Source organism: Canis lupus, chromosome 22 (genome assembly GCF_011100685.1).
Source record: "Canis lupus familiaris isolate Mischka breed German Shepherd chromosome 22, alternate assembly UU_Cfam_GSD_1.0, whole genome shotgun sequence".
In the NCBI taxonomy this organism is placed as follows: Eukaryota; Metazoa; Chordata; class Mammalia; order Carnivora; family Canidae; genus Canis; species Canis lupus.
Window position 1 is genome coordinate 46682185 of NC_049243.1, and position 16079 is coordinate 46698263.

Here is a 16079-nt window from a genome sequence, read left to right on the forward strand (position 1 = left end):
TCGAGTCCCATGTCGGGCTCCCTGCATGGAGCCTGCTTCTCCCTCTGCCTGTGTCTCTGCCTTTCTCTGTGTCTCTCATAAATAAATAAATAAAATCTTATGAAAAAAAAGAAAAGATTCTCTCTCCTCCTCTCCCTTCCCCCCCCCACACTCTCTTTCTCCCTCTCTTTCTCAAAAAACAAAAAAAAATTCAAACTATATTTATGAATTCTAGCAAATATTATACACATTATGGTTATTTTATCCAACTTTTAAACCTGTTTCAGATTTAAGAAAGGAATCTGAATTGAAAGGAGTATCAACATGATCCCCAAAGATACAGAATCCTCATGTATTTTTCCACATAAAGTTCACATTTGATAGGTGTGTTAATTTTAAAAAATCTTTAACTGTTCAGGTGGAAGTTATGTAAAACCTACTAAGGAAATTACCAAACATATTTTTTTTATAGACAAAATAATCTTGGATAAAACTGTACCTGAATATAATGCCGAAGAACATACAGAATTTCCCCATTTCGAGCTTTTTTGGACAATACTGTGTGAAATTTACCAAATGCTCTGGTACCAATTTCAGCATAGAGTATAGTCACTGGTAAGCTCTCTTTGTTTGTAGGAAATGTATGATCTCCTTTAAACAGATAAGGTCTGGGCCTAAAATGGAAACAAAACACATACTTCTGTTATTTATTTATTTTGAAAGATTTTATTTTTAAGTAATCTCTATACCCAATGTGGGCTCAAACTCAGAACTCCAAGACCAAGAGTTGCATGCTCTACCAACTGAGCCAGCTAGGCGCTCCAAGACACAAACTTCTGAAAGAACCGAAAGAGTATACTGAAAACACATCATGACCTTTTATAATTTCTGCTTATCAAACAACTTACAGGAAAAAAAATACACATATACATCTATACATATATATACACATTTATACACACACACACACACACACACACAAAAATCACAGAAAAAGAGTTTAAACTTCCTGTGGTGAATGTTCATCCTGTGTACAATTTAACATAGTAATTTCTGTGGGAAAATTAAAAACATGTATACCTACAAAATAACTTTCCTTACAATAAAACAATACAACAAACATAAACAAACATATACAACAGAATGTAACATAAACATGCTGAAAATTTTATAGCTATATGTAAGTGAGAAAGAATCCCCATTTACTATATGAAATCTGAGTGAATCAATAGAAAGTGACTTCAATTCAAGACAAAAGAAATCTGGTTAACCCAAAACTGAATATTACAAATGTTTTTAATAAGCAAGGTTTACTATCTTTAAATAACATAACAGCAATATATTTTTCAATGAAAAAATTTTTTCTTCAATTAGAAGGGTATAATTTTTCATACCTCACATTTCCTGAAAGTGGGCTCCAAATAATTTAAAAAACAAAAGCACTATATCATACAAAGATTATCAGTACTAATACTTATCAATACTTAATATAAATAACAACTCATGAAATCCTCAAGGATAAACAAAGAAATAGAGAAGTGCTGTGGTCTGGCCCTATCATAAATAGACTTGATATCTTATTTGCCAGAACCTGTGCTAAGTTATACATATATATATACACATTCATAATGTACATTGGTACATTAGTAATATATATATATTATATATATTCTATTTTCTCAACAATTCCTTTAGATAGTTACTATCATTTACTTAAATTTTTAAGGTTCCCAGGGGTCAGACAAGTTAAATGTCCAGCACAAGATCAAACAGAAAGCCAGGATTCCAACTCCTGTCTATGGAATCCCAAACCCACATCTTTTAACAACTTACACAGGTAGAAAGAAAAACAAGATGATGAGATTAATAACAACGAAGGTATTGAGAAATAACCTTTATGTAATGAATTCAGATCTCTACAAACTTTATTTATTTACTATCTTTAAATAACTGGGTTTTGAAAGTAGGCAGAATTAGATTTAAGTTCTAGTTTAATTACTAGGTATGTGACTCTAAACGAGTGATTTGCTCTCTTTTGGGCTGATTTCTTTAACCACTCAAGAGGAGGAATTCTCACTACCTTAGTGAGTGTCCTAAAGATTTACCAAAAGGACTTGCAAATCATCTAGCAGAGCATAAAGCACATGCCTGATGCTCAAGAAATAATTCTTCTCTCATTCTTGCAAACCTCCAGTTATTTAAACTATTGATCAAGAGTATCATCAAGGAAAAAAAGGAACCAAATGTTGGGTGGTATACTACCATTCATGATGAAAGTAGGGAGTATTTATCTATGTAATTATGACTATATATATATATATACCTTATTTCTAAAAGGATACATGAGAACTTGACTGTACTGGTTGACCCTAGGGAGAAGTTCTAGAAGTCAGGAGTAAAAAAGAATCATATAATTTTCTGTATGCATACATTGCATTATTCTAATTTTTAATGTTTAAACTTAATACATTGGGAACATGGTGCTTTTGGCGTAAACTAACATAAAATGCATCAAAAAATTAAAGGGACAAATTCTGCACTCAGATGGACATAATGAATTGATTCCCTGAGGTTTCATATACTGGATGTGTGTATTGCATTCTTTTTTCACTTACTGACATAACTATAAAATTTTACAGCATGTTTATATCATAGTTTATCTTATTAAATGTTTATTATATTGTTTTGTGTATAAGTTATTTTGTGGCATATTTTCTTTACATTTTTTAATTCTCCCATAGTAGTTAATTTAACCTGTACAGAGTAAGGAAGAAAATTCTTAAAATTAAAACTTAAAATGAAAATTGAATCTTTTTATCAAGAAGTATGATTTTAAATGTCAAAAATTCAAAAATAATATTCTATTACTTGAGCTAAATTGAAATTGATATAATCATTTGGTGATAACCACTGTTATTTTAAAGAGAAACATTTCTAGGATATTCATGAAAACTTACAGACTTTCTACAATAAACTAAATATAGTAAGTAACATTACTAATTTTTTGATTTTCTGATATGGCTGGAAAATTATATAAATTACCTCTTCTAATAGAGAAATTCAATTTTTTTTTAAAGATTTTATTTATTTATTCATGAGAGACACACACAGAGAGAGAAGCACAGACATAAACAGAGGGAGAAGCAGACTCCATTCAGGAAGCCTGGTGTGGGACTCAATCCTGGTACTCCAGGATCACGGCCTGAGCCAAAGGCGGACGCTCAACCGCTAAGCCACCCAGGCATCCCTCAAATTCCTATTATTATAGAACAAGGCTTACCAATAAAAATAAGTTAACTTTTACAAATAAAAACTGGCTAAATTACTATTATTCCTGGTTACTGACTTTATTTATTTTTAAGATTTTATTTATTTATTCATGAGAGAGACACAGAGAGAGGCAGAGACACAGGCAGAGGGAGAAGCAGGCTCCATGCAGGGAGCCTGATGTGGGACTCGATCCTGGGTGTCCAAGATCAGGCCCTGGGCCGAAGGTGGCGCTAAACCGCTGAGCCACCCGGGCGTCCCTACTGACTGACTTTTTCTTTCTTTTCTTTTCTTTTCTTCTTTTCTTTCTTTTCTTTTCTTTCTTTCTTTCTTTCTTTCTTTCTTTCTTTCTTTCTTTCTTTCTTTCTTTCCTCTCTTTCTTTCTCCTACTGACTTACTTTAAATCAAAATCACTCAAGGGCTCAATACCTCTTTACTAACCTAATAATGAAAACTTTCCACTAATTACTTGCCTTCAAATGCATCATATTTCTGGACATTATTAGAATGGAGTACTGTATTTCAGGTTTATAAGATTACATGAGTTCAAGCACCTTTACAGTAATTTTTAGTTTGGCTGTCATAGTATGTATACACACTCATCCACATTACTTTAATAAATTTCTTTTAAAGTTTTACACATTCATCCACTTTCATTATTTTTACAGATTTGAGAGACAGAACACTCGAGAGCAAGCATGGAGGGGCAGAAGGGGGAATGGAAGGAGCAGAGGGAGAGAAAGAAGCAGACTCTCCACTGAGTGGGGAGCCCCATGCAGGGCTCAATCCCAACACCCTGAGCCAAAAGCACATGCTTAACCCACTGAGTCACCCAGGTGCCCCATCGTCCACTTTCATTAACATTAAAGATAGGATTTTAAAGATATTACTGTCAATGTTTAGATACTTGAAATATGAAACAAAATTTTATCAGCCCCAAGTGTTGAGCTCACAATCTCTTCTGCAATAGATGAAGAGACAAGAATGTACAAAACAAGGGAAACAATTAGTTGCCATACTTCATAGGATCCTGTTAATAAATACAAAAAGTATGCTAAAATCATACATTTAAAAAGTAAAAAGGAATCAAACTAGATGAGATTATTAAAATCATTTCATTAATTTTAACTGATACCTTGGAACTCATATGACACTAAGTGGATTATCATTAAAAAATACTGATTTTTGTCAAATCAGTAATGTAGAAGTACATTTCATAATTTATACAGGATATCTTACATTTTAATATTAGTCTGAAACAAAATGTTTTCAAAAATTTACTATTGTTAGTAGTTAGAAACGCTGCTAATGAAACAGTGCTAGTAGATTTAAATATTTAGGTCAAAAATAAAAGGAAAAATTAGAAGGGAAGAGATTTTCCAGAGACAAAGGTCTCCTGAATATATATTTACCCTATGCCCCAAATTCATGCATAAATATACAGACTGACACAATGTCATCTTAATGATGCAAACTCTGTACTTCTGTGCCGGGAGCAGCCTTGGGTTAGGCCACATGAAGACTGAGGCTACAGCTACCAGGTGAAAGTTTAACAATGGTGGAACTAGAATGACATGTGCCACTTTGGGGTTTATGTTTGTATTTGGGGAAACCAGGCACAGAATGTTTCCAGTGGGGAAAGGGCTTGCTTTTTTGGCCCGTTTACTGTCCCCAGTGAATATCTGCAGTGATGGCAAAGATCAGGTCCGTATAAATGCCCTTGTTCAGGTTTTATTTATTTTTTATTTATTTATTTTTTCCTTGTTCAGGTTTTAACGGATAACAGATGTTAGACATCCCATCTCTCTGAAACAGGACACACTAGTCCCCTGGGACTTATACATAGTTGGCTGAATCGGAGACCCTTGAGCATGGTGAGACCTACAGATGGATCTCATCCTGCTGCTTCGAGTCCTGTTGAGAATAGCCTTAGTTAAATGCTTTATGAGACAACAGAATGGCTGATGGGTTGCATAGTCATAAAAATTTTGAGTTTGGTCAAGAATCTGTCAGGCCCAAGGATGGACTGTTGAGAGGGGCATTATACCATAGCCATTGACTATCTTTCTGGGTGTGTTAAGACTAGGACAGGCCATTTCTCAGGGTTTGCAGCAAGAGACTTTGAGGCGTGTGTGAACGTCTTCCTCTGGGACAAGGAGAAGGTTGCTTACTGCTTGTTAGAAGCCAGAGGTTCCCCCAAGCACTGTGTCCTTCTGCTGTGATACATTCCCAGCTCCTTATGTTGTATTCCTGTGGGCCCGTTTTCACCCCTGGAGAATATGGAGCCACAGGGAACTAGTGCAAACGTGCTAATGCTCATGCTGCTTGTGGCCACCAATAGTACAGTTCTTTGTTTCTAACCCAAGAGTCTCTGGTCTTCTGCCAGAATCCATGAAACCGTCAAAGACAAACTTATTAGCTTTCAGGTAAGGCAAAATCAATTCCCTGATTGAAGCCTGAGAGAAGCTATATATAGCATTTAGGTTAATACATTTTTCTTTTTGTGAACCTTAGGTACATAAGCCTTAGTTTTTACACTATCAATATTCATCCATAGTGTTTTTTTAAGCAAATAACTTACTTGAATATGTATTTAGAGTAACAAATATTTTAAGTTTTCCCCTCTACAAATGTTCCTCATTCCTAAATTTCCTTAAGTTTTCATTTTCTTTCAGGTTTTCCATTTCTTTAAATAAATGATTGAAACAACAGAAAAGAATAATTCTATTACCTTTTGCATTCATATTATTTTCTTTTTCCCTTCGAGCTAAACACTCAGTTTATTTTTTCCTTTTTTAAATCATAACACATTCAGGGCATCAAAGTTGCTTTTCTTTTCATGTGGTATTCTCACTTTCCCAATTTCCAAAAACAAAAAAAAATTCCTTAATAATTTTATTTCCTTGTTGGGGGCAGGAGAAGAAAGTTACACTTACTTAGACGACAATTACTGTTGCTTTCTCCTAAATACATAATCATATGTGTATTTACATATATAATACAACATCTGTCAAGTTTTAGGGCAGATCCCGAGCACAGAGCACAGATCTTTGAACAGAAGGTAGAGAAGAGACAAATCATTCTACCCTTTTTTTTTTTTTTTTTGCTAGAGAGTTTTTGTTTCAAGTAGTAAAGTATTATGTTTTAAGTGGTAAGTAGTTTGACTTCAGACTAAAAAGAATGGGTCTAACACTGTGTACTTTTACAGAAATAATTCAGACTAGCAGATGGGCAGCTGCAATTTATCTTCATAGAATACAGCCCCCAAAGAGTGTGTCTTTATTCTGCCAGTTGGTAGTCTTCTAAGTGGCAGACCAGATGGGCAGGACACTGACAACAGTCTAAGAGTCAGTATAAATGTACTAAATTTCATCAACGGGTCCAGGACTAGTCAGGAAAAGAGTATTGCTCTGAACTCTGCCCACAGAATGGAGTGACCACTCAGCTTCTAATGTTATATAGCTGTGGCTTGACTGAAGAGTAACGGCAGCCTAAAGATACCACCACCACCAGTAACCCAGCCCAGGCATTAAGGGAAATCACTGTGTCCTGAGGGCCCCAATGAGCCAGAAACTTCACTTGAAGTAGTATTAATAGGGCAGAAGGTTTGTCCCAAAGAGTAGCTACCACTTTTTCATGTAAATCTAAGATCCTGCTAAGTCAAAACAAATATGCTCTTGAATATACCATTTTCAATTGACCAGGTCCCTCTACCTCTTTAGTCATTGAATCCTATTTGACCCAGACCAAAACATAAAATATCAGATAGTAGAGACACAAGGCTTCCCTGGGTTCCTTCAGTTTCAATTAGGGCTTGATTGCCCCTAAGAGCTGCTTTTCAAAAAGGAGTATACTTGATGACTAAAGCAGGTGGCGCTGTGGTACTTGAAACTGCCTCTGGGTACCCAGCAGCCCCTGAGACTGTGACTAAAGTTGGTATTCTATTCTAGCTTCTTTCTCCTCCTAGGATTCTATGTTGCTCACCTAGGAATAGACGGTACAGGTGGCAGTCTCCCTTGAGACTTCGTGAACATTCACAACATTCACAGCATAAACATATACGGTAAAAGTGCCAAACATAATTCATTCATGAAAGCCAAAATAATAAAACTTCATCAAACTGGTCTAGAGATCATTTTAAACCCTTGCCAGTGGTAAACACCTTCCAAACTCCATCAGTTGAGTTTGGGTGTCTTTTCCTACAGGCACATATATCAAGGCACTATGGCAGAAGCTAGAGCAAGTTCAGAAAACTGCTATTACCCAGCCAGGAGCAGAGAGTACAAAATGGTGGAGGAGAGAGAAGAGAGCTTTCATCTTCCTTCAGCCATGTGGGCCCTGTCCTTCTTCTTCCAGAAAAGCCATGTGTCTGTCAGCATTTCACCTTTGTTTCTAAAACTGTCAAGAACTATAAAAGATCTAAGGTGTGACTTTACCCTACTTATAAAACATTAAGTTAGATTTTTATCATCTCATGGCGGGGCAGTGGGCGAAACACCTAAATGGATATTACACAAATAGCAAATAGTGGGTATATTCTGCAGCTGAGGAACACTATACTTGGGGAACCACTATTTTATAGCAAGCAGTAAACAAGCCTATTCTTTCTGGAAAGAAGATCACCTCACTCCTCCAGACTGCCTGCTACAAACACAACCCTGAGGAATGGCTCAGTTAAGGAGTGGTCACAGTACTCCACTTTCTATAAATCAGACCAAGAACATGAAAGGACTCATAGGATTCACTGCAGATTGCCTCTCACGAAAGTTTTATGTTAACCTTTTTTTTAAACTTAATTTTAGATTTAACAGTTGAATATTCAATATTTTAAAAATTATATATTCAGACATCAAAAATAATTTTAAGTTACTAAAATTACATTAAAAAATGCACTAAAAGAAAAAAAGCACAAGGGCTGACAATTTCACAGTCTATTAAAGCTATAACTGGGGGGGGGGGGAAGCTATAAAGGAATTGAAGATCCATGGGGCAGCCCCGGTGGCTCAGCGGTTTAATGCCACCTTTGGCCCAGGGCCTGATCCTGGGCACCCGGGATCGAGTCCCACGTTGGGCTCCCTGCATGGAGCCTGTTTCTCCCTCTGCCTGTGTCTCTGCCTCTATCTCTCTCTCTGTATGTGTCTCATGAATAAATGAATAAAATCTTAAAAAAAAAAAAAAGGTGGGAAATTCTACCTGAATTTCCCACCTACTGACCACAAATTAAAAAAAAAAAAATGGAATTGAAGATCCTGTAATTTGTGACAACACGGATAGACCTAGGACGTGCTATGTTAAGTGAAATAAGGCAGAGAAAGACAAATACCATATGATTTCACTCCTATGTGGAATCTAGAAAACAAAATAAATGAAACAAAAAAACCAGAAACGGACTGACAAATACAGAGAACAAACCAGTGGTCCCCAGAGAAAAGTGGGGGGATGGGCAAAATAGGTGAAGGGGATTAAGGAGGCACAAACTTCTAGTTATAAAATAAATAAATCAGAGAGATAAAAAGTACAGCATAAGGAATACAGCCAATAATACTGTAATAATGTTGTATGGTGACAGATAATCCCACTTACGGTGAGCACTGCAAAAAGTATAGAGTTGTTGAATTACTATGTTGTGCACTGATGCAAACATAACGTTTATCAACTATACTTAACTAATAGAAATAAAACAAAAATTCAATGCAGATACCCCTAAAATATAGCAGGCAGTACTTTTCAGAGAAGCTTAATGACATAAAACTTGCATAAAAACATTAAAACATCTGGATCAAACTCCTTTGGAGAAATATATTGCTCTATTTTTTTTTTAAATTAATTCCTATGATATACTTTTCTATGACATACATATGTACAAGAATAACAGAATTTACAGAAATTACATGGTTGCCTAATTCACTATATAAAGCTAGAATGACTGCTTTAAAAGGATAGCATTTATAATTTAAAATAGCTAATCTCTGATTAAAATAAACATGAATCTTAATGAAAACATAAGCAATATTAATTTAACAGAAAATATCCCACACCATTATTACAAAATTTTAATATATTACCATAATACACAGTATGTTCAATGAGAAAAACTATGTATTCATCTCAATAAAAAAATAATTGATAAAATATGTTATTTCTGATTTAAAAACAGAATTACAAAACTTTAACATTTTTAAAAACTTTAACGTTTTAAAAGGCATGAACAAAAAAATGAAAGAAGATATGAATAGAAGATACATCATGTCATCTGTCGAGAGATTCAATATAATAAAGATTAAATTGTTCTTATTTATTTATGAGAGACAGAGAAAGAGAGAGAGGCAGAGACACAGGCAAAGGGAGAAGCAGGCTCCACGCAGGGAGCCTGATGTGGGACTCGATCCCGGGACTTCAGGATCATGCCCTGGGCCGAAGGCAGGTGCTAAACTGCTGAGCCACCCAGGGATCCCGCAAGATTAAACTGTTCTTAAATTAACCAATAAGCTTAGCATATTCTAATTAAAATCCTACTGAGGTTTCTTAGGGAGGCAATTTGGTAGGAGAAAACAGGCTTTATTTTTTTTTTTTTTAAGATTTTATTTATTCATGACAGACAGACAGACACACACACACACACACACACACACACACACAGAGGCAGAGACACAGGCAGAGGGAGAAGCAGGCTGCATGCAGGGAGCCTGATGTGGGACTCAATCCTGGGTCTCCAGGATCACGCCTGGGGCCGAAGACGGCGCTAAACTGCTAGGCCACCGGGGCTGCCCGAAAACAGGCTTTAATATTAATTTGAGAGCATCAATAACAACAGAGCTAAAAAAAAAAAAATTGGGAGGATATAAAGCAGCAATGACCTTGTACTGTGAGGTACCAGGATATATTATAAAATAATAAATACTAAAACAGCATGGCACTGCTACAAGAAACAGTTAATGTACAGAAGAGCTATGAAATAGAGCATAACATAAATATAACAAATGTATAATCAACTAGTCATCTGAAGGGAGAAATATCTGACTGGATCCTTTCCTAACAGTGGACTTCCTAACTTACATGGATTAAAAGTTTAAGGTAAAATGATTGGGATCCCTGGGTGGCTCAGTGGTTTAGGGGCTGCCTTCAGCACAGGGCATGATCCTGGAGTCCCGGGGTTGATCCTGTATCAGGCTCCCTGCATAGAGCCTGCTTCTCATTCTGCCTATGATTCTGCCTCTCTCTCTCTCTCTCTCTCTCTCTGTCTCTCATGAATAAATAAATAAAATCTTTAAAAAAGATTTTAAGGTAAAATGAAAGGAAAAACTTAAGGAAAACTACTGGAAAATAGTTTTTTCCAAACTTGAGAGATTTTAACTAAGTATAAAAACATACACAAATAAAAGAAATATTTGACTACAAAAAATTAAAAAGCCTTCTGTATAATATAAAATGTAATCTTTTAAAAGATTTACAATAAAAAAGACAAGTATTGATATGAATTACTAAATATATATTACTGTTTAATATATATAAAGAACTCTTTCAAAATTAGAGAATAACCTTAATACTTTTTAAAGTATAAATAAATCAGACAGTAGAACATACAGTGGTACTAATAAATTAATAATTTCATTCTGACTGCCCATATCCATTTGTATTAAATGCTTGGAAAAAGTTAAAAAGGTTTTTAATAATACATTATAACAAAAAGCAACTCTATACACTCTGTATTAGTGTTCATATTATTAATTTTTTATTCCTAAGTTATATTCAGTTTATATTTAAAGAGTTGGAGTCCAAATAAATCCAGTTTTGCATGCTTATCTAAAAAAATAATGATTATATAAAACATATTTCATGTATTTTATGGTATTTTGGTATAATTTATATTCCAAAATAAAAAGCTAATTGAGATATTATACTGAAAGTACTTGTATGTTTTAGAAAAAGACTTGAACACCTCAGATTCAGTTTTTCAATACAGTACATTATTTAATAAGCAATGTCTTTATTATTAAAAATTTTTATTGCAAGAAATTTCTGCTATTTCAACTCTTCACTATTGGCAATCATGAACTTACCTTGAAGTAGCCTTCTTTAGCAGTTTTTTAAGCTCATTAATTTTACAGGTGTGTTTTTTATGGATAACCACAAATGCATCACAGCCATCTGGCGGAGGCTCATCAGCTGCAATCTAAGATTTCAAAGATTATATTTAGCTACAGTAGTTGGTAATTAAAATATGATCTTTAAAACTCACACATTCCTTTGATTAAAATAACTCATCAACTACTATTAAGTTATTGCTCTAATTAAAGTAAAAAATATCTACATGCAGGCAGAATCAAATACTTTAACAAAATCAACTTTATAGTAGGAACATGCTTCAAAGTCATTGAAAAAAATGCCAAATTAAAAATTTTCATTACTGTTAATTTCAATAATCATTTGTTCTCATAATTTCCTTATTCCAAATAACTATAAGATTACATAATATATTCAATTATAATCAATGATTAACAATGATAATATAATCAATGGCAGGCTCTGTAAGTCTGTAGATCTTTTTCAACCAAAGATATTCACATTAGGGTTTCTTTCTTTTTTTTTTTTTTAAAGAATTTATTTATTCATGAGAGACAGAGAGAGAGAGGCAGAGACACAGGCAGAGGAAGAAGCAAGCTCCCCACAGGGAGCCCGATGTGGGACTCGATCCCAGGACCCCAAGATCACGCCCTGAGCCAAAGGCAGACGCTTAACCACTGAGCCACTCAGGCGTCCCCACATTAAGGTTTCTGCATATTATCAGCATGCTTCTTTGTCGACTATAGTTTGGGTATTTTTACATACCTGTTGGAACATCTGAATAGTTGGTGAGTATGCCCTTATAGAGAAAGCAAACTTTAAGAGATTGATATGTAAATTGTCTAAGAATTGTCCAGCTTTCTTCAGGATTAAGTTGTAATAAGAATAAGGTGATTCTATAAAAAAAATTCAAAAGAATAGGATGTTATTTCATTTTCAAGACACTGGCACGTCTCTACTGTAAAGCTAACTTAATATCAAAATCTTAAGTTTGGTTATAGATGATGTTGGAGAAAAATGGAAAAAAAATCAAGATCTGGTTTATTAACTTCATTTGGATCTTTCAGTGAAGTACAATCGAGTGATATGAGTCCAGGTGAAAATAATCCTGCCATTAAAATCTCTCCAGAAGATGCCAGCATCTCAGATTAATTCACTCCAAGGCTGTGGGGTTATCATACAAGGATAAGATGCAGGCCCTACCTAGGATTTAAGAGGAGACTAAGAACAGCAAAATAAAGCTAAAGAGTATGACTTACTAAATTTTAAATGACATGTATAAATAAACTCTACTCAGATTTAGTACACATAGCTACAAGCAATTAGTGTGTCCAGAATGCTTTAGGAGACAGAGGTTGAAGCTGACCTTAAAAGAATAAATGTCTTCTTGTATAGAAAAACCTGAACTGATAGTTCCCTCCCCTAAAGCCATCTACAAAGATCCCCAAGACACCAAAGAGAAGGATGAATCCTAGAGTGTAAGAACTCTTGAACACCTCTGTGGAGATGGAAATCACGTGGAAGGAGAATGGACGCCAAGAGCTGAAGGGGGCTTGGTGATACTCAGGAGGTAAGCAGGAAAGAACCACCAATTTTTGCCCTTTCCTTTTCTCTACACCACCTGGAGTTGTTATCGTCTGCACTCTAGCCACTGTGTCAGCCAGAGGTGGTGAGCTAACAGCACAGCTTCTCTGGAGCCAGATGGCACAGGTACCTGTAAGCTGGTCCCTGGATATTCCCTCTCTCCTTTACTCCCTGGCACTAAGTTATCAACTGACATAACCTTCATTGAGAGAGGAGAGGTAGGTTAGACTCACAGCTTTACCTGCAGATCACAGTTCCTGGATGGTGAGAAGGGAAGACAAAAGGAAAATGTAACCACAGACACACTCCTGGGGGAGCAAGGGAAAGAAAGGTGCTATGTGGAAGGAGAGACTTTGGGGGTGGTGAGGGAAACTGGTTTTTTATTTCTACACTGTCTACTACTTGTTCAAAAGGTGCTGGGCTCTTGACCCTTGGCTTTGCTCCCTAACACAACCCATTCATGGTTCAGAGGTCATCTGGCCCTCTACATTGCCCTGTGGGAATTGGGGCTCAGGGAATCAGCACAAATACATGGACACGGTGGGTGTTGCTTTTTCTTTGAATAATAAAGTCCTCTGTCTCTTATCCAGGGGTTTCGTGTCTTCTGTCAGCATCCATGAAACTAATCTGTTAACTTGAAAATGGTAAAATCTCAGATCCTTCATAGTACTGGACAGATTGGACAATAGAGGTGGAATGCTGACAGATAAACAGATATTTTTGGAGGAGAAAAGACCCAGTCAGCTTCATGGGTCAACTGACAGAATTTAAAAGAAGTCCTTGTAAACTGACAGTGAACATACTGACAAAATTGTATAGTCAATTAGGCAATAAATGGTCCTCCAATTCGTTGCCTATTATCGAGAAGTAAGAGGTTACAGGTCAAGAACTAGGCAGCAGATTCAAAGGCATTTACCCAAATGAGGTCTTAGTTGTTAACACTCCTCCATGTAAGTGGACTTCCCCCACCAGTGGTTCTGTCAGCTTCAAGTCCAACCCACTGTGACAAGTACAAAGACCTATCTTGGATCAGAGCAAGGTTTGACCCTCTTCAGACAATAGCTATAGACATGCATACCTACATGAAGTGAAAAAGGAAGGAAATCTGTTACCACTATGGACAGAAGGCTGGAAAATCACTAGAACCTTGGCTTGCCTGGCAGAGGAGAGGATGGAAGACATGATGCAGAGTTACAACCAAGTTATGATTCAACAACTCTTTACAATCTATTGTGCCAACCTCAGAGCCTTTCAAGCAGGACAGTAAAAGTCTCAAGAGTTACTGTGATGGTTCTTGGCCAAGGAGAGAATGCTGTGGCCCGCTTGGGAGATTTCCTTTGGTCAAAGTCTTCCAGCTCTGATCAAGGACTCTCTTATGTTTGATCTTTGAAATTGTGGGAAGCTAAGTTTTTAACTTGCAAGTAGGATAAAAAAAACCTCAGCCCCTTTACAGTTCTTGGCAGATCCCGAAGTCGGGCAAAGGAGAGCTATGGTATGTATAATTGTATCCCTAATTTAGAAAAATTTAAGAAATAGAAGAGAATGAAACCACAATTCAAGAAAACTCTCAAGAATTAAAAGAAATAATGAGTCTACGTATCTAAGAATGAAGACTCAAGCTGGCTAGCACTGAAACATTTTCTAGTAAAACTATGGTACTCTAATGTTAGAAATGTGAAGAATAGGGGCACTTAGGTGGCTCAGTTGGTTAAATGTCTGCTTTCAGCTCAGGTCATAATCCTAGGGTTCTGGGATTGAGCCCCACATTGGGCTCCTTGCTCAGTGGGGAGCCTGCTTCTCCCTCTCCCCTGCTTGCTGCTCTCCCTGCTTGTGCTCGATGTCAAATAAAATCTTTTTAAAAATCTGAAGAATAAAATTCATGCATGCACAGTGCTGTATGTGAAGAATTCAAGGCCATTATTCCTAGGAGTTCATAATGAAGCATCAACTAGGAAGCAAACTTTACCTAACCAAGAAATAATAGGAGAAACTGTAGCATAAAGTTTGATAGTGAACTCTGAATACACTTAAGAATAGAAACAAGACTAAATGAAAGAGTTGAGATTTACAGAATACTATGTAAATGCTACACGCTCCAGTGATGCAGAAAAGCACATCACTAACCAAACCACAACAAAGGGGAAATTAAGTGGAAAATAAAATAAGCTCGGTGATTTCTCATAAACATTAGCTGGCAATAAAAGAATATCACCAAAGCCAATAAAGTAGTAGAAACTTATGTATACTTAAGAATACAAAGATAAAGACAAAGGATACTGGTGACCAAATTCAGACCATGCTGAGGGGAAGAAAGGATCATTAGCCATCTCATTATGGCTTATAGGAGACCGAGAGGCAATACTCAAAGAGAGGAGGCTAACCACTCTGGGTCTTCACAAGCTATTCCTTTGGCATAAAATGTAGAAGGGCAAGTGGTGCATGTTCAGCCAACTCCTATTCAGCAAACTTTAAGTGTCATTTGTTTTGGAAAGAGTTTTCCCTGACCTCCCAGTCCAGATCCTGTTATACTGATAGGTCCATCCTATCTGTAAATCAATTCTCAAAACTAGGGCAGCCCAGGTGGCTCAGCGGTTTAGCGCCACCTTCAGCCCAGTGCCTGATCCTGGAGACCCAGGATCAAGTCCCACGTCGGGCTCCCTGCATGGAGTCTGCTGCTTCCTCTGCCTGTGTCTGTGCCTCTCTCTCTCAATCTCCCTCTCTCTCTGTGTGTGTGTGTGTGTCTCTAATGAATAAATAAAATCTTTTTTTTAATTAAAATAAATAAATAAATAAAATCTTTAGGGGAAAAAAAAGGGGGACACCTGGGTGGCTCAGGGGTTAAGCATCTGCCTTTAGCTCAGTTCATGATCCTGGAGTCCCGGGATAAAGTCCCACATCAGGCTCCCTGCATGGAGCCTGCTTCTCCCTCTGCCTATGTCTCTCCTCTCTCTGTGTGTCTCTCATGAATAAATAAGTAAAATCTTTGGGAAAAAAAAAAAAAACACCTGGTCTTTAAAAAGACACAATAGCTACAGGCCAACAAAAAAAATCACCAAAATTAATATAATAGCATAACTAAGACTGCATCAGTCAAATGAGGATCAGTCTGAAAACAGAGTCAACAGAAACAAATGTGAATAGTGCCTGACAAGAGACATCAAATTTTGTCACTGGTCACTTTTATT

At 36.3% G+C, this 16079-nt stretch overlaps 1 protein-coding gene across 3 annotated transcripts in view; it reads right to left on the bottom strand.

Annotated features, from left to right (window-relative positions):
* UGGT2 (UDP-glucose glycoprotein glucosyltransferase 2) overlaps positions 1-16079 on the bottom strand; it is a 184336-nt gene that overhangs the window by 145748 nt on the left and 22509 nt on the right. For all 3 annotated transcript variants that reach the window (XM_038569879.1, XM_038569880.1, XM_038569881.1), the window contains exons 3-5: positions 12076-12206; positions 11307-11419; positions 479-653 (exon numbers count right to left, since the gene is read on the bottom strand). In XM_038569879.1, the coding sequence (XP_038425807.1) occupies positions 479-653; positions 11307-11419; positions 12076-12206 (419 nt within the window). The remainder of the gene's footprint in view (positions 1-478; positions 654-11306; positions 11420-12075; positions 12207-16079) is intronic.